Source organism: Oncorhynchus masou, chromosome 22, assembly GCF_036934945.1.
Source record: "Oncorhynchus masou masou isolate Uvic2021 chromosome 22, UVic_Omas_1.1, whole genome shotgun sequence".
Lineage (NCBI taxonomy): Eukaryota > Metazoa > Chordata > Actinopteri > Salmoniformes > Salmonidae > Oncorhynchus > Oncorhynchus masou.
This window is the reverse complement of record NC_088233.1, coordinates 30,338,526-30,361,576: the sequence shown is the minus strand read 5'-3', so window position 1 is coordinate 30,361,576 and position 23,051 is coordinate 30,338,526. Positions and strand designations below refer to the sequence as shown.

The window sequence follows — 23,051 nt, the reverse complement described above, 5'->3', positions numbered from 1 at the left end:
ACCCTTAGTCTCACCCCTAGTGTCACCTCTGAACCTCTACTGACTAAACAATAACCAATAAGTCAATGTCCTCTCACCGTAGGCTGCCCCTAAACACTTTGCTGTACTCTCTATCCATCCGTCCAGTCTACTATTGGTATTAACAGCTCTCTGATGTAGCGTTAAGAGACAGACATGACTTAGAACATTTATAACAGAAGATAAAGGAATTGTTGAGACTGGGTCATCAGCCTAATGCAGAACCTGTCACGACTTCTACCGAAGTCGATGCCTCTCCTTGTTCGGACAGTGTTCGGCGGTCGACGTCGCTGGTCTTCTAGTCATCACTGATCCATTTTTCATTTTCCATTTGTCTTGTCTTGTTTTCCCACACACCTGGTTCTAATTTCCCGCATTATGTGTTGTGTATTTAACCCTCTGTTTCCCCCATGTCTTTGTGTGGTATTGTTTATTTTGTTTATTGTTATGTGCACGTTAGTCTGTTGCCCTGGGTTATGTTAACCGGAATTGTTATTTCGTGTTTATTTTGCCGTGTGCTTTTGGTTCGCCTAAATAAAGGGCTCCGTTGGCTACCTAATATCTGCTCTCCTGTACCTGACTCTCTTACAGGCATTTGCTCATACCGGACAGAACTATGGGCTAGAATCATTTTGGCATTTAGGTACAGCTACCATATCTTAATTTGATCATCATGTTGTTGCAGGAATTTTTATGAAAACTTGTAGTGTATTTGAAGTTTTAAAAGGCTTCTAAATGTTGTAATTTTCATAAAGAATTTTTAGACATTTATCAATCCCTACAAAAAAAGGTTGATTAATTATAATCCACATTAAAATTCACATTTCCTGTTGCTGCAGTGTTATTTTCCTGCTGTTGCAAACTGGCTCAAATTTAGGCTCCACATCTCTACATAACGAAAAGAGTTTAGCATGAGAAAGAAAGAAACAGATAGAGAAGGAGAGCGGGAGAGAAGCGAGGAGAGAGACTTTAGAAAGAAGGATGGATGTGTGAAAGACGACGGCTGTTGTTGTTGGCCTGACCTTTTGTTTTGGTTAAACAGATTTAGATGGACACAAAAGGAGAGGCAGGGACAGGCAACAGCTGATGTAGGCCTGGTACAGAGAACAGCATGCCTATAGGGTACCATGTAGAAACAGCTGAATACTCTCTCACACACACACACACACACACACACACACACACACACACACACACACACACACACACACACACACACACACACACACACACACACACACACACACACACACACACACACACACACACACACACACACACACACACACACACACAGGGATAGACAGGAATAGAGAGAGGAAGCGAGAGGTAAAAAGAGAGTAAGAGAGAAGAGAGAGAAGAGAGAGACCTCCCTTAACTCTTTAACTCCTGACATTGCTTTCCTCTTCCTTTCAGGGCGGTTGAGGAACAGTAGCAGAAGAGAGAAGAAAACCTCCACTCATCATGAAGACTGGAGGAGCAAATCCTGATCCTTGGGAGAGGAGCCAGGGTGAGAGGCTGTCCGGGAGCTCCGCTGGAAGTCAGGGGAGGATTAGGCTGTCTCTAGCCCACCCAGAGCTGCTGCTTCTGGGGATAGTACTGCTGGTCATCCTGCCCTCTGGAGAAAGTGTCAAACAGAATGTACCCAGAGTCAAACTCAGCTACAAAGGTAAGAGAATAGGATATATGGTACAATAATGACATGCTAATGCACTGATGGCTGAGTGATGGCTATTATTTAGGACAAATTAAAGAATCATGTTTAATATGTGACTTAACCAAATGAATTAGATTCTGCTAGTTTTAATAGATGCTTTAGCTGGGAGGGTGAACTAGCTATGACCCACAAGTAGGCCCTCAACCAACATTTTGGGTACCAGCGGTCTAACTTTAGGTTGGCATGGGTTGTAGGTAGCACCAACAAATTATCTGCCACATCTACAAAGAGAGAATATGATGTCTACAACCGAGGTAGAACATAACACTGTATATGCAGCAGTGCAACACACACAACAGCTATTTCTCTATCATCGTGCCAGCTACTTCAACTACTCCTCTATGTTAACACCAGCTACCTGCAGTATTTGTTATCCTCCGCTGCGTTGAATTACCCATAAATGAGCCGTTCTCTGGCCCACTGTCCAGATGATTGTTCTGACTTCTAGCTCTTTTTGGTTGTTTTACTTTTGTCTTTCTTCGCTTTTCTTTTCGTCTCCTGTGAGTTCGACCATAGTGATCACAACTGTTATCAGGACACACGTACAACACATAAAAGCTCCCTTGGTCACTGTGTTAATAGATATGAGGTGTGAATGATCACTTGAATATAGAGAGAGTGATGTCGGGGGTCCGTACTGTTGTGTTTATCATCCTATACAACTACAATAACTCTACATACAGTCTTTTAGCCTCCACAGTGCTGACCATTTTAGTCTCTACGGTAAGGTAAATGTGATTTCCACCCTGTTAACATGTTAAATCTCTGAAGCATTTATAGTGAAAGATGATGAATATACAAACATTTAATTTGTTTTAAATAGACATGTACTTTATAGAGTTCTATATTTATAAAGAATTAGTATGCATATATCATGCAGGTCTTCATTGAAGTATGCAGCTCAGCTGGGCCTGGGTCTGGGGTAGCTGTGGTCCTCTGTGTGTGTCAGTGTGTTTAGTGTTGGATAAACTATAGACTGTGTTTGTTTTGAGCCCCAAAAGGGAAGCTATGGCTCCTTAAAAAAAAACATTTTACCTCCAAAGCAAAAATAACGTTTGAACCCTACAGTAACGCAAACTCCCAAACCACTCATACAACCTCATTAAAGCTTTACTCTCACGCCCTAATGTCTGTGCAACCCCACTGCAACCCCACTGCAACCCCTACTTCAACCCCACTGCAACCCCACTGCAACCCCTATTTCAACCCCACTGCAACCCCTATTTCAACCCCACTGCAACCCCTACTTCAACCCCACTGCAACCCCTATTTCAACCCCACTGCAACCCCTACTTCAACCCCACTGCAACCCCTATTTCAACCCCACTGCAACCCCTATTTCAACCCCACTGCAACCCCACTGCAAACCCTACTTCAACCCCACTGCAACCCCTACTTCAACTCCACTGCAACCCCTATTTCAACCCCACTGCAACCCATATTTCAACCCCACTGCAACCCCTATTTCAACCCCACTGCAACCCCACTGCAACCCCTATTTCAACCCCACTGCAACCCCTATTTCAACCCCACTGCAACCCCTACTTCAACTCCACTGCAACCCCTATTTCAACCCCACTGCAACCCCTACTTCAACCCCACAGCAACTCCACTGCAACCCCTATTTCAACCCCACTGCAACCCCACTGCAACCCCTATTTCAACCCCACTGCAACTCCACTGCAACCTCTACTTCAGCCCCACTGCAACTCCACTGCAACCCCTACTTCAACCCACAGCAACCCCTACTTCAACCCCACTGCAATCCCTACTTCAACCCCACTGCAACTCCACTGCAACCCCTACTTCAACCCCACTGCAACCCCTACTTCAACCCCACTGCAACTCCACTGCAACCCCTACTTCAACCCCTACTTCAACCCCACTGCAACCCCACTGCAACCCCACTGCAACCCCTATTTCAACCCCTACTTCAACCCCGACTTCAACCCCACAGCAACTCCACTGCAACCCCTATTTCAACCCCACTGCAACCTCACTGCAACCCCTATTTCAACCCCACTGCAACTCCACTGCAACCTCTACTTCAGCCCCACTGCAACTCCACTGCAACCCCTACTTCAACCCACAGCAACCCCTACTTCAACCCCACTGCAACTCCACTGCAACCTCTACTTCAACCCTGACCACCAAACCCTGACCTAACTCATAACCCCTAAACCCCCAACACAAATGCATCACTTACTAATTCACATTCACTACTCTAACCCCTATACAACCCCCCTCACCCCAATCCCAACTCTCACCCCATAACCCTAACCTCCTGCCCAGGCCGAGTCTCTTACAAACCCAGCATGGCTGAAAATACATGCTCCTTTACATGTTGATAGTTTACAACATAAATACATTGTAGTACATCAATTGAGTCGGAATAATAACTGCCTTAAACACTATTTATTTAGCAAATTGGCCTGTAGAAATATGAATGCTCAGCTCTGCAGCTTGCGTTGTTTCATGCCAGTTGAAAACATGAGGCATATTTTTATTTAACTAGGCAAGTCAGTTAAGAACAAATTCTTATTTACAATGACGTCCTAGGAACAGTGGGATAACTGCCTTGTTCAGGCACAGAACAACAGATTTTTACCTTGTCAGCTCGGGGAATTCGATCTAGTAACCTTTGTGTTACTGGCCCAAAGCTCAAACCACTAAGCTACCTGCCCCCCCATATAATTCAGCAAAACTAATATATTACAGTCATTTGTTTATTGGACCAAAGTGCTCACGTTAAATCCATTTATGATTATCATGAAGCATCACTTGTGTGTCCCAATCTTCATATTACTTTTGCTTTGGTCTTCCAACAACATGTGGTGTGAATAGAATATATTCAGTAGCCTGTATCACCATTATTGCCCCTGTCTGCCCTAATAATAAGATGTGCTCATAAATGTGCTGATACTCACGGAATGGTTTAGAGATTTCAAGTTATGACGCTGCGTGCATTTCATCAAATGCTACATAATGCGCGACTGGTTATTTTCCTATGTTTGGTCCAGACTGTGTTCTCACCAGCAGCGAACCGCACCATGGTGTGAATTTAATCAGACCGAGACCACCCTTTTTGAGCGAACCACGGTGCGTTGTTTAGTGTGCTCCCGAGTGAGGATAGAATGTTCATACCAGTCCAAACGAACAGAACTAATGGGGTAAATGCACCAGAGTTCGGAAAACCGCACCTGAAAGCCCTCTGAGAGTGTATTAACCTCTCTGGCCCCAGGTTTTAGGGTGTCAGTACAGCTCCATGTTAGGTTGCCTCTGTCAAGTGGAGTGAAGGATGAAGTCCATCGAAGCAAAATCATTCCTGATTGAACTCACACTTCAAAAACAACATCACCCCCTCTCTGAAAACACAGTTGGTAAAGTCAAATTCCATCAAAGTCAATCATATCCGATTGAATGCACTCCTCCAAAACATGGTCATCCCTTTATGATCACACGCTTCAAACACACACCTCATCCCTGGCTTAATGAACTGGTTTTCAGAAAGCTAATTCTCAGTGATCTTTCCTCTCAATAACCGTCAGCCAATGTTTCACCTCTACTCTAACAGAGGTGAAAGAGTTCAGGATTGTCCAAGAAGGAGAACAATCATTCAAGGTCCTCTGATATCCCAGCCCTAGCTCTAGTGCTCTGAAACCTCTCTCTCAGTGTCTGTGAGGATCCATCATAAAAAATATACTGTATGGCTACAGTACTGATCCCGTCCAATGACACACAGCAAAATGATCCAAACATAATCTTAATATTATCACAGCAGACTTTGTTATTGTTTTTGTGTGTATTTGCAAAAACCTGACGAGCTGTGACGGCAGAATGAGTGTAAATGTGCTACTGTCATACTAGTGGCTCCTTGCCAATGTACAAGAGGGACAGTTTGGCTATAATGTAACATTATAATAGGATAATATATTAGGACAGTTTAGTATGAGCATATATTCTACAGAGTTAAACTGCCTGGCCCTCTCTCTATTAACTCATGGCAATCAGTTGTTCCGTAACCCACATTCTGACCCAGATCAGGACAAGCACTTTTATTTATAGCTAGGAATTCTATGTAACTGTAAAGCCACGTTCTCAATCTCTCTTCGCTAGAGGAACAATTCCATGTCTGGAAATGTCTGAGCCACGCTTTAGCTGATTCCTTTCTCTTGCATAGTTTGATGGGTCGATGGCTCTCTGATATCTGCACAGTGTTCCTATACAGTATAGTGGGAGTGTTAACCCTTACGCTGGTGATGACCTTCCTATCTGTCACAAGTGTATAGAGGATGAGACAGTCGCAAGTTTAGAACTACTGAATTTATTAAAGCACAAAATATATATATATAAGCTGGACGAAACCCAAAGTGCAAAATAATAAAGTACTCAGGAAAACAAGCAACATTTACAATTACCGAAAAAGACAAATGACAGAGGGAGTATATATACAGTGTTAGAGTGGGGATTGGAACCAGGTGTGTGTAATGATGACTAGACAAGTCTGGCATTGATGAGGGAAGAGCTTTTGCCAGCAGCAGGTTCGGCAGCAGCTAGAAGGCCGGCGTCGCTGATGGCCTGAGCTGGATAGGAGTCGGAATCAAAGTGAAGGCTGGTGTGACACTGTCTAAAAATAATGTTTAACATGGCATTGATTTAGTTTTACTGAAGATCTCAAGGTTTTAACGCCATGATCTAATTAACTTCAGATTCTCTACAGACTATCTACAGAATTTAAGTAAGATTTAAACTAACTTTCTGCTAACCTTAACCCTGATCCTTAACCCTTATCCTAAACCTAGCCTTAACCCTTAGTTAACCCTTATTCTAAACCTAACCCTAACCTTAGCAAGCAGTTGCTTATCAACATATAGTTGGTTGATAGTATGACCATCTGTGGACATCTCCAAATAAAGTGTGACCAAACTATAATGTATTTCCCTTCAGAATATCCATATGTCTATCATAAGCAGACACATCTTTGTTTCTGTCACTGTTGATTCCCATCCTCAGAAAACTGGATAGGGAGGAAAGGAAGACTTTTAGTCACCATAGTTACCACACCCTGGGCTGTGGCACTGTAGCTGTCACACGCACACACACACACCAGTCCATCTGTGGGGTTATCTTAAGGCCTGATGCTAGCCGCTGGCCAGCGTGATATGCTATCTAACTCAAATAAACTAGTAATCAGGGGCTGCTGAATGCACCCCTCCCCTGAATCAGGGGGGGATGACTAGAGCCCAGAGCTCTAAGCTAAGTGCTAACAGCGATGCTAAGCAGGGTTTATCCCTGGGTTCCCATTGCTGTGTGTTTACAGTGCAGATCACAGAGTTAACCAAGGGCTAGCACGGACGACCTCTCGGGAGGTTTAGTGTGGAGAGGGCAAAAGGGCTCTGCATGCATGTATGTGTGTGTGTTTGTGATAAATAGAGAGAAAGAGATAAATGATTGTGCGAGTGTGTAGGAGGAGGTATTAGGGGTTGAGGGAGGGGTCTAAAACTTTAAATACTGGTTGTGAGTAACCCCCCCCCACACACACACAGACTGAGATCTCTGGAGTAACCAGCCTTCATTCACCCAGCATATAAATAGAACCAAAGTCAACATCACCTCAATGTGGGGGAGTCAGGGGTGAGGTGTGTGTGTGTGTGTGTGTGTGTGTGTGTGTGTGTGTGTGTGTGTGTGTGTGTGTGTGTGTGTGTGTGTGTGTGTGTGTGTGTGTGTGTGTGTGTGTGTGTGTGTGTGTGTGTGTGTCTGTGTGTGTGTCTGTGTGTGCGCGCGAGCATGTGTGCTTGAGTCTGGGTCAGGTAAGAGAAGTAAAATACCATGTTACTTACGGTGGTTTTGGGTAGAAAAGTGCTTTCCTCCCAAACTTGATTTCTTGAAAAATTGAGTCAATGTATGTGCTGCATAAAACAACGTTTGCAACAGCATTTGAACAATGGAGTGATTAGAATAGGTTAGACAGGTGAATGACATGAAAACATGCATAAATACCTCTCACTGGTCTGTCGTTGACACTCAGCCCTCATTTGATTTATTTTATTGTTTTTCACTCTAGAAAAAGTATTAATGGATGAGCAAGAGATATTCAAGGTTGACTTAGGGGTGGAGGGCAGGCGCTAAGGTGTGTGGATTACGTCACGTGCACACAGGTTATTACCGCACTGTACATTTTACGTAGTCTTCACAATCCATGGGCCGCATCACAACAAAATCAATCAGGCTACACGTTAGCAACTTCTTCGGTGGTTTACTACTGGTACCACACGGCAAAGCAACACACAAGTAAAAACAATCCAACGCATGCGGACACTGCTACACCAGCAACACACCATGCATTAGAAGGATTTTCAGTCTCTCCATCCAGTTGAGGTGTTGAACCGTGAGACAGGAGATTAGAACAGTTCATGCCAATACACACATTCCCTTGCGCTACCAGGTTCAGTAAACCATGTGTATTCTATGAATTCTAGACGTACAAAACCAAACTTTTTCCATGCATCAGAATGTGTGTATCTAAGTCTGCTGTGTATCTTTCTCTCCTGCTCGCTCTCTCTCTCTCTCTCACTCTCTCTCTCACTTTCACTCTCGTTCTCTCTCTCGCTCGCTCTCTCGCTCTCTCTCACTCTCGCTCTCTCTCTCACTTTCACTCTCGATCTCTCTCTCCCTCTCTCTCTCGCTCTCAATTCAAGGGATGTCATTGACATGAGAAACATATGTTTACATTGCCAAAGCAAGTGAAATGGATAAATAAAAGTGAAATAAACAATAAATATTACACTCACACAAGTTCCAAAAGAATAAAGACGGTTTCAAATCTCTCTCTCTCTCTCTCTCTCTCTCTCTCTCTCTCTCTCTCTCTCTCTCTCTCTCTCTCTCTCTCTCTCTCTCTCTCTCTCTCTCTCTCTCTCTCTCTCTCTCTCTCTCTCTCTCTCTCTCTCTCAGTGCTGATCGAGGGTGGTAGTGTATCAGTGTTCCTGAGTCCTACTGCCGGTCTCCATTCCCACTCTGTGTTGTTGGATGAGGAGAGAGGCAGGCTGCTGCTGGGAGCCAAAGACTCAGTCTACCTACTGGACCCTGACAACCTCAGCAGAGCCCCCAGGAAGGTCTGCTTAATAAGCTACACCAGCAACAATTGACGTTAATATGCAGGGAGTTTGGGGGAGCTATCTTTATCCAAATAGCTTAATACAGTACATGGAATTGTTTGGGGAAGGACAATCGAGAGCTTGGGACTATAAGGTTCTATGTGAAAAAAGATGATTCTGAGAAAATTGGCTTTAAAGTTCCAAACCCTCGTTAGATTGAATCGTGTCAGCAATTTTTATCTTTCATTCTTTTGAACTTAACAACATTGAGTTTGGGTATTCCTAGTACTATATAGGTAGAGAACAATAAACAGAACAAGGCTGTGTCAATATTAACAAAAATGTAGATAGAAATGTATTGTCCCAAGCTCTCGCAACATGAAAAGAACATATCTAAGCCAGCACAGTATAATTTGGATCACCACGGTAATGTGAAAAAGGTATGAGCTGCACATATAGGAAACAACCTTAGAATCTCTCCCCAGCAGAAAAGCCCTGGGCAGAAGTCAAGTGTTAACAGCTGACTAGCTATTACCGCCTGCAGACACAAACTGCCACATCTCAGACCTGCCACACCTCAGACACTCGTGGAATTACCCAACAATTACCTACATTCCGATAAGCTCACATCCGAATGTTCCACGGAATCATTACTAGATACTAGATTTAGTTTCCCATCATTATATCTGTCATTTAAACAGTTATTTAAACAACTATCAAATCAAAGTGTATTTGTCCCGTGCGCCGAATACAACAGGTGTAGACCTTACAGTGAAATGCTTACTGACAGGCTCTAACCAATAGTGCGAAAGAAAAAGAGTAAAAAGACATTTGAAAATAACAGTAGCAAGGCTATATACCTGTTAGACACCTGTTCGTCAGGCTGATTCAGGTAGTATGTACATGTGGGTATGGTTAAAGTGACTATGCATATAAGATAAACAGAGAGTAGCAGTAGCGTAGAAGAGTGGTTGAGCGGGGGCACACAATGCAAATAGTCCAGGTAACCATTTGGTTATCTGTGCAGGAGTCTTATGGCTTGGGGGGAAAAACTGTTGAGAAGCCTTTTTGTCCTAGACTTGGCACTCCGGTACCGCTTGCCATGCTGTGGTAGAGAGAACAGTCTATGACTGGGGTGGCTGGGGTCTTTGACAATTTTCAGGGCCTTCCTCTGACAACGCCTGGTGTAGAGGTCCTGGATGGCAGGCAGCTTGCTCCAGTGATGTACTTGGCTGTACGCACTACACTCTGAAGTGCCTTGTGGTCGGAGGCTGAGCAATTGCCGTACCTGGCAGTGATGCAACTGGTCAGGATGCTCTCGATGTTGCAGCTGTAGAACCTTTTGAGGATCTCAGGACCCATGCCAAATCATTTTTAGTTTTCTGGGGGGAATAGGCTTTGTCGTGCCCTCTTCACGACTGTCATGGTGTGTTTGGACCATTCTAGTTTGTTGGTGATGTGGACACCAAGGAAGCTCTCAACCTGCTCCACTACAGCCCCGTCGATGAGAATGGGGATGTGCTTGGTGCTCCTTTTCCCGTAGTCCACAGTCATCTCCTTAGTCTTGGTTACGTTGAGGGATAGGTTGTTATTCTGGCACCACCTGGCCAGGTCTCTGACCTCCACCCTAAAGGCTGTCTCATCGTTGTCAGTGATCAGGCCTACCACTGTTGTGTCATCAGCAAACTTAATGATGGTGTTGGAGTCGTGCCTGGCCATGCAGTCGTGGGTGATCAGGGAGTACAGGAGGGGACTGAGCACGCACCCCTGGGGAGCTCCAGTGTTGAGGATAAGCGTGACAGATGTGTTGCTACCTACCCTCACCACCTGGGGGCGGCCTGTCAGGAAGTCCAGGATCCAGTTGCAGAGGGAGGTGTTTAGTCCCAGGTTCGTTAGCTTAGTGATGAGCTTTGAGGGTACTATGGTGTTGAACCATGAGCTGTAGTCAATGAATAGCATTCTCACATAGGTGTTCCTTTTGTCCAGGTGGGAAAGGGCGGTGTGGAGTGCAATGGAGATAGCATCATCTGTGGATCTGTTTGGGCGGTATGAAAATTGGAGTGGGTCTAGGGTTTCTGGGATAATGGTGTTGATGTGAGCCATGACCAGCCTTTCAAAGCACTTCTTGGCTACGGACGTGAGTGCTACAGGTCTGTAGTCATTTAGGCAGGTTGTCTTTGTGTTCTGGGCACAGGGACTATGGTGGTCTGCTTGAAGCATTTTGGTATTACAAACTCAATCAAGGAAATGTTGAAAATGCCAGTGATGACACCTACCAGTTGGTCAGCACATGCCTGGAGCACACGTCCTGGTAATCCATCTGGCCCCGCAGCCTTGTGAATGTTGACCTGTTTAAATGTCTTACTCACGTCGGCTACTGAGAACGTGATCATACAGTCGTCCAGAACAGCTGATGCTCTCATGCATGCCTCAGTGTTGCTTGCCTCGAAGCGAGCATAAAAGTGATTTAGCTTGTCTGATAGGCTCTTGTCACTGGGCAGCTCTCGGCTGTGCTTCCCTTTGTGGTCTGTAATAGTTTGCAAGCCCTGCCACATCCGTCGAGCGTCTGAGCCGGTGTAGTATGATTCAATCTTAGACCTGTATTGACGCTTTGCCTGTTTGATGGTTCGTCGTAGGGCATAGCGGGATTTCTTGTAAGCTTCCGGGTTAGAGTCCCGCACCTTGAAAGCGGCAGCTCTAACCTTTAGCTCTGTGCGAATGTTGCCCGTAATCCATGGCTTCTGGTTGGTGTATGTACATACACTCACTATGGGTACGACGTCCTCAATGCACTTATTGATAAAGCCAGTGACTGATGTGAACTCCTCAATGTCATCGGAAGAATGTTCCATGTTCCAGTCTGTGATAGCAAAATAGTCCTGTAGTTTAGCATCTGCTTCATCTGACCACTTTTTTATAGACCGAGTCACTGGTGCTTCCTACTTTAATTTTTGCTTGTAATCAGGAATCAGGAGGATCGAGTTGTGGTCGGATTTACCAAATGGAGGGCGACAGAGAGCTTTGTTCGCTTCTCTGTGTGTGGAGTACAGGTGATCTAGAATTTATTTCCCTCTGATTGCACATTTAACATGTTTTTAGAGATTTGGTAGAACTGATTTAAGTTTCCCTGCATTAAAGTTTCCTGCCACTAGGGTGAGTGGTTTCCTGTTTGCTTATTTCCTTATACAGCTGACTGAGTGCGGTCTTAGTGCCAGCAAATGTCTGTGGTGGTAAATAAACAGCCACGAAAAGTATAGCTGAGAACTCTCTAGGCAAGTAGTGTGGCCTGCAATTTATCACAATATACTCTAGAGACTTCCTTAGATTTCATGCACCAGCTGTTGTTTACAAATATTCACAGATCACCCCCCCCCTGTCTTACCAGAGTGTGCTGTTGTATACTGCCGGCTGTCTTACCAGAGTGTGCTGTTCTATAATGCCGGCTGTCTTACCAGAGTGTGCTGTTCTATACTGCCGGCTGTCTTACCAGAGTGTGCTGTTCTATACTGCCGGCTGTCTTACCAGAGTGTGCTGTTCTATACTGCCGGCTGTCTTACCAGAGTGTGCTGTTCTATACTGCCGGCTGTCTTACCAGAGTGTGCTGTTCTATACTGCCGGCTGTCTTACCAGAGTGTGCTGTTCTATACTGCCGGCTGTCTTACCAGAGTGTGCTGTTCTATACTGCCGGCTGTCTTACCAGAGTGTGCTGTTCTATACTGCCGGCTGTCTTACCAGAGTGTGCTGTTCTATACTGCCGGCTGTCTTACCAGAGTGTGCTGTTCTATACTGCCGGCTGTCTTACCAGAGTGTGCTGATCTATACTGCCGGCTGTCTTACCAGAGTGTGCTGTTCTATACTGCCGGCTGTCTTACCAGAGTGTGCTGATCTATACTGCCGGCTGTCTTACCAGAGTGTGCTGTTCTATACTGCCGGCTGTCTTACCAGAGTGTGCTGTTCTGTACTGCCGGCTGTCTTACCAGAGTGTGCTGTTCTATACTGCCGGCTGTCTTACCCCCCCTGTCTTACCAGAGTGTGCTGTTCTATACTGCCGGCTGTCTTACCAGAGTGTGCTGTTCTATACTGCCGGCTGTCTTACCAGAGTGCGCTGTTCTATACTGCCGGCTGTCTTACCAGAGTGTGCTGTTCTATACTGCCGGCTGTCTTACCAGAGTGTACTGACGGTGCAGCTGAATATCCATGTTGTCATTCAGCCACGATTCCGTGAAACATACGATACCAGTTTTTGATGTCCCGGTGGTAGGATATACATGATCATACCTCGTCTAGTTTATTGTCCAATGATTGCACGTTGGCGAGTAATATTGACTGTAACGGCAGCTTTCCTAGTTGTCTTCTGCGGGTCCGGACGAGGTATCCGGCTCTTCTTCCTCTGCGTCGCTTCCTTTTGAGAATAATTGGGATGTCTGCCCTGTGGGTTGTTTGGAGAATATCGTGTGAGTCCTGCTTGCTGCTGTTGTTGTTCATGTTGTTGAAAAAATCTTCATCTAATCCGAGGTGAGTGATCGCTGTCCTGAAATCTAGAAGCTCTTTGTCTAATCCGAGCTGAGTGATCGCTGTCCTGAAATCTAGAAGCTCTTCATCTAATCCGAGCTGAGTGATCGCTGTCCTGAAATCTAGAAGCTCTTCATCTAATCCGAGCTGAGTGATCGCTGTCCTGAAATCTAGAAGCTCTTTTCTGCCGTAAGATACGGTTGCAGAAACATTATGTACAAAATAATTTACAAATATCGCGAAAAAACCCACATAATAGCACAATTGGTTAGGAGACCGTAAAACGGTGGCAATCTCCTCCGGCGCCAACCTGACTGTGCTTGTGCTGCATATTTTCCACCTGACTACTGACACAGCTATGTGGAGTGGATGTATGTGGAATGCAGCCTAATCAGTGATGTATTGTAGTCGTGAGAAGAGTTGTAGAGTGGATGGAATAATCAACAGTCAAGTGACGTGGTGCACTATGTTGTCTATCAGACTGTATATCTACTGACCTTGACTTTGACCTAGAACAAGACCACATACTGTATATGCACGCACGCGTGCACACACACACACACACAGCTGCAGTTGGTAGACCCATATATCAGGTTGTAGAAATGAGTGTGTGTTTATGCAGCTGTGGTTGATCCCTGCACCAGACATTTGAGTTTATTTGATCTTAATCTCATTGATGTAAGTCTGAGTGCTGCTCTCTAAATGTTGCCTTTCTGGTTATTGATACTGATGCTGATGAGATAGTTAGACTAGATTCTTCTGTGTATAGAGCGGTGTGGATATATCCATGCATAAGATAAATAGACAGAAATTCGATGCACTCAAAAGGACAAATGGAGTGCATATTCATAGGTGTGTCTAATTTTCTTGAGTCTGTAACACATTATCTTACTGTCCTATTTCAGCTGGTAAAAATATGATATTTACAACTATGGCTACATTGACAATTTACCATGGGTACAATGGAACTCAACATAATCCTACTTACCTGATGCAAAATGGTACCTGTTGAGAAAATGTTACTTATTTCAATGAATCCCAAACAAAACAAGTAATCACATGATATGCCAAGTTCTAAGTAAATTCCAGGTACATCTCAGATTGTGAGATCAGGCGTGACCCAATCTTCCTGTTGTGAAACCAATGCATTGATTGATTAGTGGTATAGGATTTATATTAATGGTTTTCTCAAATCCAGCTCATGCCAAAATCCTCTCACGTGCCCAGACCTGTACTGTACTATGCTGTACTGTAAAGTACTGTGTACTCAGTATGTCAAATCCTAAGACATAAGACTTGTTGTATGAATTCCATGCTGCTGGGCAATAGTATGGAATCTTAATACACTGATGTGTGTGCATGGGTGTGTTTGCATGTGTATGCGTGTGTATGGGTGTGTATGGGTATGTAAGCATGTGTATGAATGTGTATGCGTGTGAATGGGTGTGTATGGGTGTGTATGGGTGTGTATGGGTGTGTAAGCATGTGTATGGGTACGTGTGGGTGTGTGTGGAGTCTGTGTAACCCCAGCGATAGCTCTCCTTGGTAGTGGGTTGGGGTGAACATGCTAAGAATATAAGCCAGTTAAAACACGTGTGGCCATCGGGTAGCCTACATACAAAGGACACGGAACATTATCCCCCTTTACACATTAAGATCACTGTTAAGACAGGCTGATTCCTGTCTAGGGTTTAATAGCAGGAACCGTCACCGAGATTTACCGGGATATCCTCCCCAAACCCATTCTCTTTCCTGAGCTAACTAATGGAGAGAAACCAGTACATTATAATACATTATTTATATGAAATAGAACTATAAAATTAAATGATATGCAATGTCTAAATATGACTTATCTACTGCCCTCTCCTCTGCTATCTCCATGATCAATCATCAATACTCAGGTGTGTGTGTGTGTGCTGTAGCACCATACCGAATTTAGACTTTACACAAAGTCGCCATGAATTCAAAGTGCTGCATGCGACAGGTTCTCCTACCATGCCATTGCAAACAGCAAGAAGGCCTACAGGCTACATCAAATCAACGCTAAAAAGATGGCCATAGCCTACACAAAAGGGCTCGAGGAAAAGACATTTGCAACATTGTTTCATTATGTTACACAAACAAAAGCTAGCGCAGGGCTTACTGGTAAGATTTGTGGACAATTGATCAACGGTGCTGAGTCTCTGCCAATGCTTATCTATTTATTTAGCATAGAATCTGATGTTCCTGGTGACAAAGTCACTAGCTCTCACAGTCTTAGACGGTTTCCATGTTAATCAAACATGACATTTTAGTCGGCTGGTCGATTGTTCGGTAGATAGGCTGTTGGTCAACCGAGATTTCTTTAGTCAGAAAGCAACCAAAAATTATAATAATTTAGTGGTGTACAAGGCACCTGTCTGATTCACGCCTGTCTGAGTGGACTGATCCATTGTGGAGGCCGTGGGGATGGCTCAGTCCATTACTAAGACATGTTTCTGAAATTGTATATGGTTATATTATGTAAGAACAATGGTGCTGATAATATTATTTACATTTTACATTTACATTTAAGTCATTTAGCAGACGCTCTTATCCAGAGCGACTTACAAATTGGTGAATTCACCTTCTGACATCAGTGGAACAACCACTTTACAATAGTGCATCTAAATCATTTAAGGGGGGGTGAGAAGGATTGCTTTATCCTATCCTAGGTATTCCTTGAAGAGGTGGGGTTTCAGGTGTCTCCGGAAGGTGGTGATTGACTCCGCTGTCCTGGCGTCGTGAGGGAGTTTGTTCCACCATTGGGGGGCCAGAGCAGCGAACAGTTTTGACTGAGCTGAGCGGGAACTGTACTTCCTCAGTGGTAGGGAGGCGAGCAGGCCAGAGGTGGATGAACGCAGTGCCCTTGTTTGGGTGTAGGGCCTGATCAGAGCCTGGAGGTACTGCGGTGCCGTTCCCCTCACAGCTCCGTAGGCAAGCACCATGGTCTTGTAGCGGATGCGAGCTTCAACTGGAAGCCAGTGGAGAGAGCGGAGGAGCGGGGTGACGTGAGAGAACTTGGGAAGGTTGAACACCAGACGGGCTGCGGCGTTCTGGATGAGTTGTAGGGGTTTAATGGCACAGGCAGGGAGCCCAGCCAACAGCGAGTTGCAGTAATCCAGACGGGAGATGACAAGTGCCTGGATTAGGACCTGCGCCGCTTCCTGTGTGAGGCAGGGGCGTACTCTGCGGATGTTGTAGAGCATGAACCTACAGGAACGGGCCACCGCCTTGATGTTAGTTGAGAACGACAGGGTGTTGTCCAGGATCACGCCAAGGTTCTTAGCGCTCTGGGAGGAGGAAACAATGTAGTTGTCAACCGTGATGGCGAGATCATGGAACGGGCAGTCCTTCCCCGGGAGGAAGAGCAGCTCCGTCTTGCCGAGGTTCAGCTTGAGGTGATGATCCGTCATCCACACTGATATGTCTGCCAGACATGCAGAGATGCGATTCGCCACCTGGTCATCAGGAGGGGGAAAGGAGAAGATTAATTGTGTGTCGTCTGCATAGCAATGATAGGAGAGACCATGTGAGGTTATGACAGAGCCAAGTGACTTGGTGTATAGCGAGAATAGGAGAGGGCCTAGAACAGAGCCCTGGGGGACACCAGTGGTGAGAGCGCGTGGCGAGGAGACAGATTCTCGCCACGCCACCTGGTAGGAGCGACCTGTCAGGTAGGACGCAATCCAAGCGTGGGCCGCACCGGAGATGCCCAACTCGGAGAGGGTGGAGAGGAGGATCTGATGGTTCACAGTGTCGAAGGCAGCCGATAGGTCTAGAAGGATGAGAGCAGAGGAGAGAGAGTTAGCTTTAGCAGTGCGGAGCGCCTCCGTGATACAGAGAAGAGCAGTCTCAGTTGAATGACTAGTCTTGAAACCTGACTGATTTGGATCAAGAAGGTCTGTAGTTGTTGACATCGGAGGGATCAAGTGTAGGTTTTTTTTTTCAGAAGGGGTGCAACTCTCGCTCTCTTGAAGACGGAAGGGACGTAGCCAGCGGTCAGGGATGAGTTGATGAGCGAGGTGAGGTAAGGGAGAAGGTCTCCGGAAATGGTCTGGAGAAGAGAGGAGGGGATAGGGTCAAGCGGGCAGGTTGTTGGGCGGCCGGCCGTCACAAGAAGCGAGATTTCATCTGGAGAGAGAGGGGAGAAAGAGGTCAGAGCACAGGGTAGGGCAGTGTGAGCAGAACCAGCGGTGTCGTTTGACTTAGCAAACGAGGATCGGATGTCGTCGACCTTCTTTTCAAAATGGTTGACGAAGTCATCTGCAGAGAGGGAGGAGGGGGGGGAGGGGGAGGAGGATTCAGGAGGGAGGAGAAGGTGGCAAAGAGCTTCCTAGGGTTAGAGGCAGATGCTTGGAATTTAGAGTGGAAGAAAGTGGCTTTAGCAGCAGAGACAGAGGAGGAAAATGTAGAGAGGAGGGAGTGAAAGGATGCCAGGTCCGCAGGGAGGCGAGTTTTCCTCCATTTCCGCTCGGCTGCCCGGAGCACTGTTCTGTGAGCTCGCAATGAGTCGTCGAGCCACGGAGCGGGAGGGGAGGACCGAGCCGGCCTGGAGGATAGGGGACATAGAGAGTCAAAGGATGCAGAAAGGGAAGAGAGGAGGGTTGAGGAGGCAGAATCAGGAGATAGGTTGGAGAAGGTATGAGCAGAGGGAAGAGATGATAGGATGGAAGAGGAGAGAGTAGCGGGGGAGAGAGAGCGAAGGTTGGGACGGCGCGATACCATCCGAGTAGGGGCAGTGTGGGAAGTGTTGGATGAGAGCGAGAGGGAAAAGGATACAAGGTAGTGGTCGGAGACTTGGAGGGGAGTTGCAATGAGGTTAGTGGAAGAACAGCATCTAGTAAAGATGAGGTCGAGCGTATTGCCTGCCTTGTGAGTAGGGGGGAAGGTGAGAGGGTGAGGTCAAAAGAGGAGAGGAGTGGAAAGAAGGAGGCAGAGAGGAATGAGTCAAAGGTAGACGTGGGGAGGTTAAAGTCGCCCAGGACTGTGAGAGGTGAGCCGTCCTCAGGAAAGGAGCTTATCAAGGCATCAAGCTCATTGATGAACTCTCCGAGGGAACCTGGAGGGCGATAAATGATAAGGATGTTAAGCTTGAAAGGGCTGGTAACTGTGACAGCATGGAATTCAAAGGAGGCGATAGACAGATGGGTAAGGGGAGAAAGAGAGAATGACCACTTGGGAGAGATGAGGATCCCGGTGCCACCACCCCGCTGACCAGAAGCTCTCGGGGTGTGCGAGAACACGTGGGCGGACGAAGAGAGAGCAGTAGGAGTAGCAGTGTTATCTGTGGTGATCCATGTTTCCGTCAGTGCCAAGAAGTCGAGGGACTGGAGGGAGGCATAGGCTGAGATGAACTCTGCCTTGTTGGCCGCAGATCGGCAGTTCCAGAGGCTACCGGAGACCTGGAACTCCACGTGGGTCGTGCGCGCTGGGACCACCAGATTAGGGTGGCCGCGGCCACGCGGTGTGGAGCGTTTGTATGGTCTGTGCAGAGAGGAGAGAACAGGGATAGATAGACACATAGTTGACAGGCTACAGAAGAGGCTACGCTAATGCAAAGGAGATTGGAATGACAAGTGGACTACACTTATCGAATGTTCAGAACGTTAAGCTTACGTAGCAAGAATCTTATTGACTAAAATGATTGAAATGATACAGTACTGCTGGAGTAGGCTGTATTTTATTACAAATGCAGTTTCCCCCGTGTTGGATAGTGGCCGCTGTCTAAGGTTCTGAAACATCAGTGTGCTGTTCAATTTGCGCCTTTTCGTTCGATTTACTGGAGGCAGCAGCTGAGTTAGGAGACGAAAAAACAACACTTACCTTAATTGTCTAAGAAAAGTGAGGAGAGAGGAAACGCCAACTTAATTAGGTCTATAATTAATAGCCTAACTGTTAAATGTGCCTGTTTTTTTTTTACATCATCCAGCTTTGCACACTCTTGGCATTCTCTCAACCAGCTTCACCTGGAATGATTTTTCAACAGTCTTGAAGGAGTTCCCACATGTGCTGACTGCTTTTCCTCCTGCTTTTCATTCTGCGGTCCGACTAATCCCAAACCATCTCACTTTGGTTGAGGTCGGGGGATTGTGGAGGCCAAGTCAGCTTATTTGAGCTGTTATTGCCATAATATGGACTTGGTCTTTTACCAAATAGGGCTATCTTCTGTAATTTCCCCATACCTTGTTAAAACACAACTGATTGGCTCAAACGCATTAAGAAGGAAAGAAATTCCACAAATTAACTTTTAAGAAGGCACACCTGTTAACTGAAATGCATTCCAGGTGACTACATTATGAAGCTGGTTGAGAGAATTCCAAGAGTGTGCAAAGCTGTCATCAAGGCAAAGGGTGGCTTTTTGAAGAATCTCAAATATAAAATATATTTGAGATTCCATGTGTTATTTCATAGTTTTGATGTCTTCACTATTATTCTACAATGTCAAAAATAGTAGCAATAAAGAAAACGCCTTGAATGAGTAGGTGTTCTAAAACATTTGACCGGTAATGTATATCTAAAGAAATAAGACTGAACCTGCTTCTGTTTGAGTGTCAAATAGCCTACTGAGCATTAAACCATAGGCAACCACAACATGTCGAATAAACAATTTCACATATTCTGCTGTTTTTAATCTTTGCTCTGCTGTAATAAAGACTTTACACTTTTTTTATTAGACCAGCCTCTGGTATTATTTATAATTTATGTAGTGTTGTTTACACTGTTCCAAGTTGTCAGAGATTGTATTTATAATAATAACCCTCATTTTCTCATGATCTCCTTATTGTTATTATTACTGTTATTATTATGATCATCAATATAGTAAGTAATGTTGTTATCATTATTAGGCTTAGTATGGCAGCCTTTTATAACCACCATGGAGCTGTAGGCCTGAGAGTGCATCCTGTTTAGTCTTCATCCCTTAACTAATTTAGATCTGTATTTCAATACTTATATAGGCTACTGTATCAATCAATCATTCATTAGTTGATTTGATAGGCAGTCAAGCTTTTACATTTTTTTTATAAATAAAGCGACTCTTGAATAATTAGCATAAACAATTCAATTTCGGAAATTGCATTCATGACTGAATGCGACTGTTTTTAGTCTTTGCTGTAATAAGGGCTTTACAAAAAAACAGTCACTCGTTGTCATTTGTTTTTTAACACAGCGGAGCAAGTCTGAGTACAATCAAATCAATTGTGGTCGTATTCGCTCTAGTCATTTGTGTGTCTTAATTATTTAATTAAACAGTGCACTTAAAGTATCAGAAAATCTCGGGGGATGTAGTTGATTTGATTAAAACACATAGAATGTGTCTATATATGGAAAAATACACATTTCAAAATTTTAAAGCTTAAAGCAAAAATCTCAAAAACAACTTTATATTGCAGGATTTGTACATGCAACCTTTGGTACCAACGCAGATGCTTATGCTAATCCGCCATCACTGCCCACAACACCCACAATGCGCTAGAAAAATGGAAACATACATAACAGAGCTCACTGTTGCTCCTAGTGGCCGGTTTCCACTAATCTCCCAATGTGCTCAGACATGGATGCACATTGAATACTGACTTGTATCACTGGTGCCCTGGCTGCACAATAAGTTGCTTATGTAACAAGGGGTTATGTGTTCTATGGAAAATAATGAACGACGTGGAAGGTGTGTTCCATGATACACTAGCGGACCTTCAGAGTTGCACAGAGTTGATTATTTGCATTTTTGCATTATTTTCCAGAGAACGCATAGAGCACCGAGTTGATTATCCCTTTTATTCCATGGCTATAATTTAACACATTTGACACTAGAAATGTGTTCATTTGCCACTAGAAATGTGTTCATTTGCTAGGAGAAATGTGTTCATTCGCTAGTGAAATGTGTTCATTTGCTAGTAGAAATGTGTTTATTTGCTAGTAGAAATGTGTTCATTTGCTAGTATAAATGTGTTCATTTGACACTAGAAATGTGTTCATTTGACACTAGAAATGTGTTCATTTGACACTAGAAATGTGTTCATTTGCTAGTAGAATACTAGAATACACTAGAATACATCCACTGAAGTAGTAAGCAACTTTACTAGATAGTTACAGTAGTTTCCTTGGTAACCAAACAGACTTGCTAGTTTAGCTAATCAAACCAGCAGTCCTAGCTTGCTATTATGAAAATCGAATTCAACAATGCCAATAATATTTTCAATTGGACTTTTGCTTTCAAAAGCAGCTCAAACATAGAACATATAATAATTAATTGCAGCCATGTAACTGTACTGTGGTGATATACATTATAGGGAATTATAAAATGGTTGGGTCTAATCCTGAGTGCTGATTGGTTAAAAGCGCATTCCAGTAGTGCCTTTTCCACAAATGACCACCAGCTAAATCTATGACATTAAATGCCTATTTGCTCTGTTCCATCTGTGCAATCCACTGTCTCATCAGCAAAGCCAGGCAAATTATACACTTAATCTCTACTATCACAAGCATTTAGACATTATCTCAAATTTCTTTTAGACTAAGGATTAGTTTTCAAAAGCAAAGATTTGTATAATTCTCTGAAATGTGCAACATTGATTCAATATTCTAAGTCGATCTCCACCTGTCCCATAGTAATGAACGTGTAGGAGTCGGGACAAGACAGAAAGGCAAGCAACGTTTCTCAGCCAGTCAAAATCATGAACCAGCCGGAATCATTTTTATGGGTATATACAAAGAAATGTAAATTTAAAGAAAGGTTAAAGGAAACGAAGTGCAGCTACTTTGCAGTCTTTCCAGCTTGTTTGAAGTAAATGTGTTAGCTGTGTTGATGGCTAGCTCCTCTGAACAGCAGTGTCCTGACGAGAGAGCACATTTTATATGCCAGGCGAAATACAAATGCAACAGCTGTTGTTATTCTGTCTGTACTGTTTGACGTGACTGTAAATTAGCCGTGATTGGCTAGCTAGCAAGCAAGCGATACAAACCTTGCTAGCCAGTGTGGCAATGGAACATTTAAAACAAACGACAGGGTCACGTCCATAGATACAGAACAAAAAGACTGAACGACAGGGTCACGTCCATAGATACAGAACAAAAAGACTGAACGACAGGGTCACGTCCATAGATACAGAACAAAAAGACTGAACGACTGGGTCGTGTCTCTAGCAACTGAACCAACAGAACGAGTGACCAGCCAGCTTGGGTAGCAAAGCTAGATTTGTGTCAGGGCTATATCTTGTGGATGGATGAAATAGTTTGAATAAATTCATCAAAATATGGCAATAATTTTTTGAATATGTTGGCAACAGGTTGTATTAAAGTGATAATGCCCTCAAAGCCGGTGTTTGGAGGATATATTGGCACAACACCTGTGCTAATACGAATGTCATTTTCACTACTGTAATAACCTCCAAATATTTTACCAGTCGGCCAGCAACGCTTCATAGGCCTTTGTTAAAACTGGGCGACATCAATGACATAGTGTGGTGCCTTTGAGAGAACTTTGAGTTGATTCAATTGCAACGAATACAACAAGAATCCGTTAGATTCATTTGTATATTTTTCCATTTACTGTGGTTTTATATGCTTTTAAATAGCACTTCTGGTTTTAACCAGAATACCGGGATTCCCGGTAATTTCTTGACATTTTCTCGGGAAGAACAATTGGTAAATTCTCTGGAAAAAATCTGATTTAAGTACATTTTCTTCTCTGA

General features: G+C 44.4%; 1 protein-coding gene across 2 annotated transcripts in view; it reads left to right on the top strand.

Moving 5' to 3' along the window:
* Nucleotides 1-23,051, top strand: part of sema3d (sema domain, immunoglobulin domain (Ig), short basic domain, secreted, (semaphorin) 3D) — a 67,593-nt gene that overhangs the window by 14,929 nt on the left and 29,613 nt on the right. For both annotated transcript variants that reach the window (XM_064929845.1, XM_064929844.1), the window contains exons 2-3: nt 1,435-1,687; nt 8,687-8,847. In XM_064929845.1, the coding sequence (XP_064785917.1) occupies nt 1,483-1,687; nt 8,687-8,847 (366 nt within the window). In that variant the 5' untranslated portion in view covers nt 1,435-1,482. The remainder of the gene's footprint in view (nt 1-1,434; nt 1,688-8,686; nt 8,848-23,051) is intronic.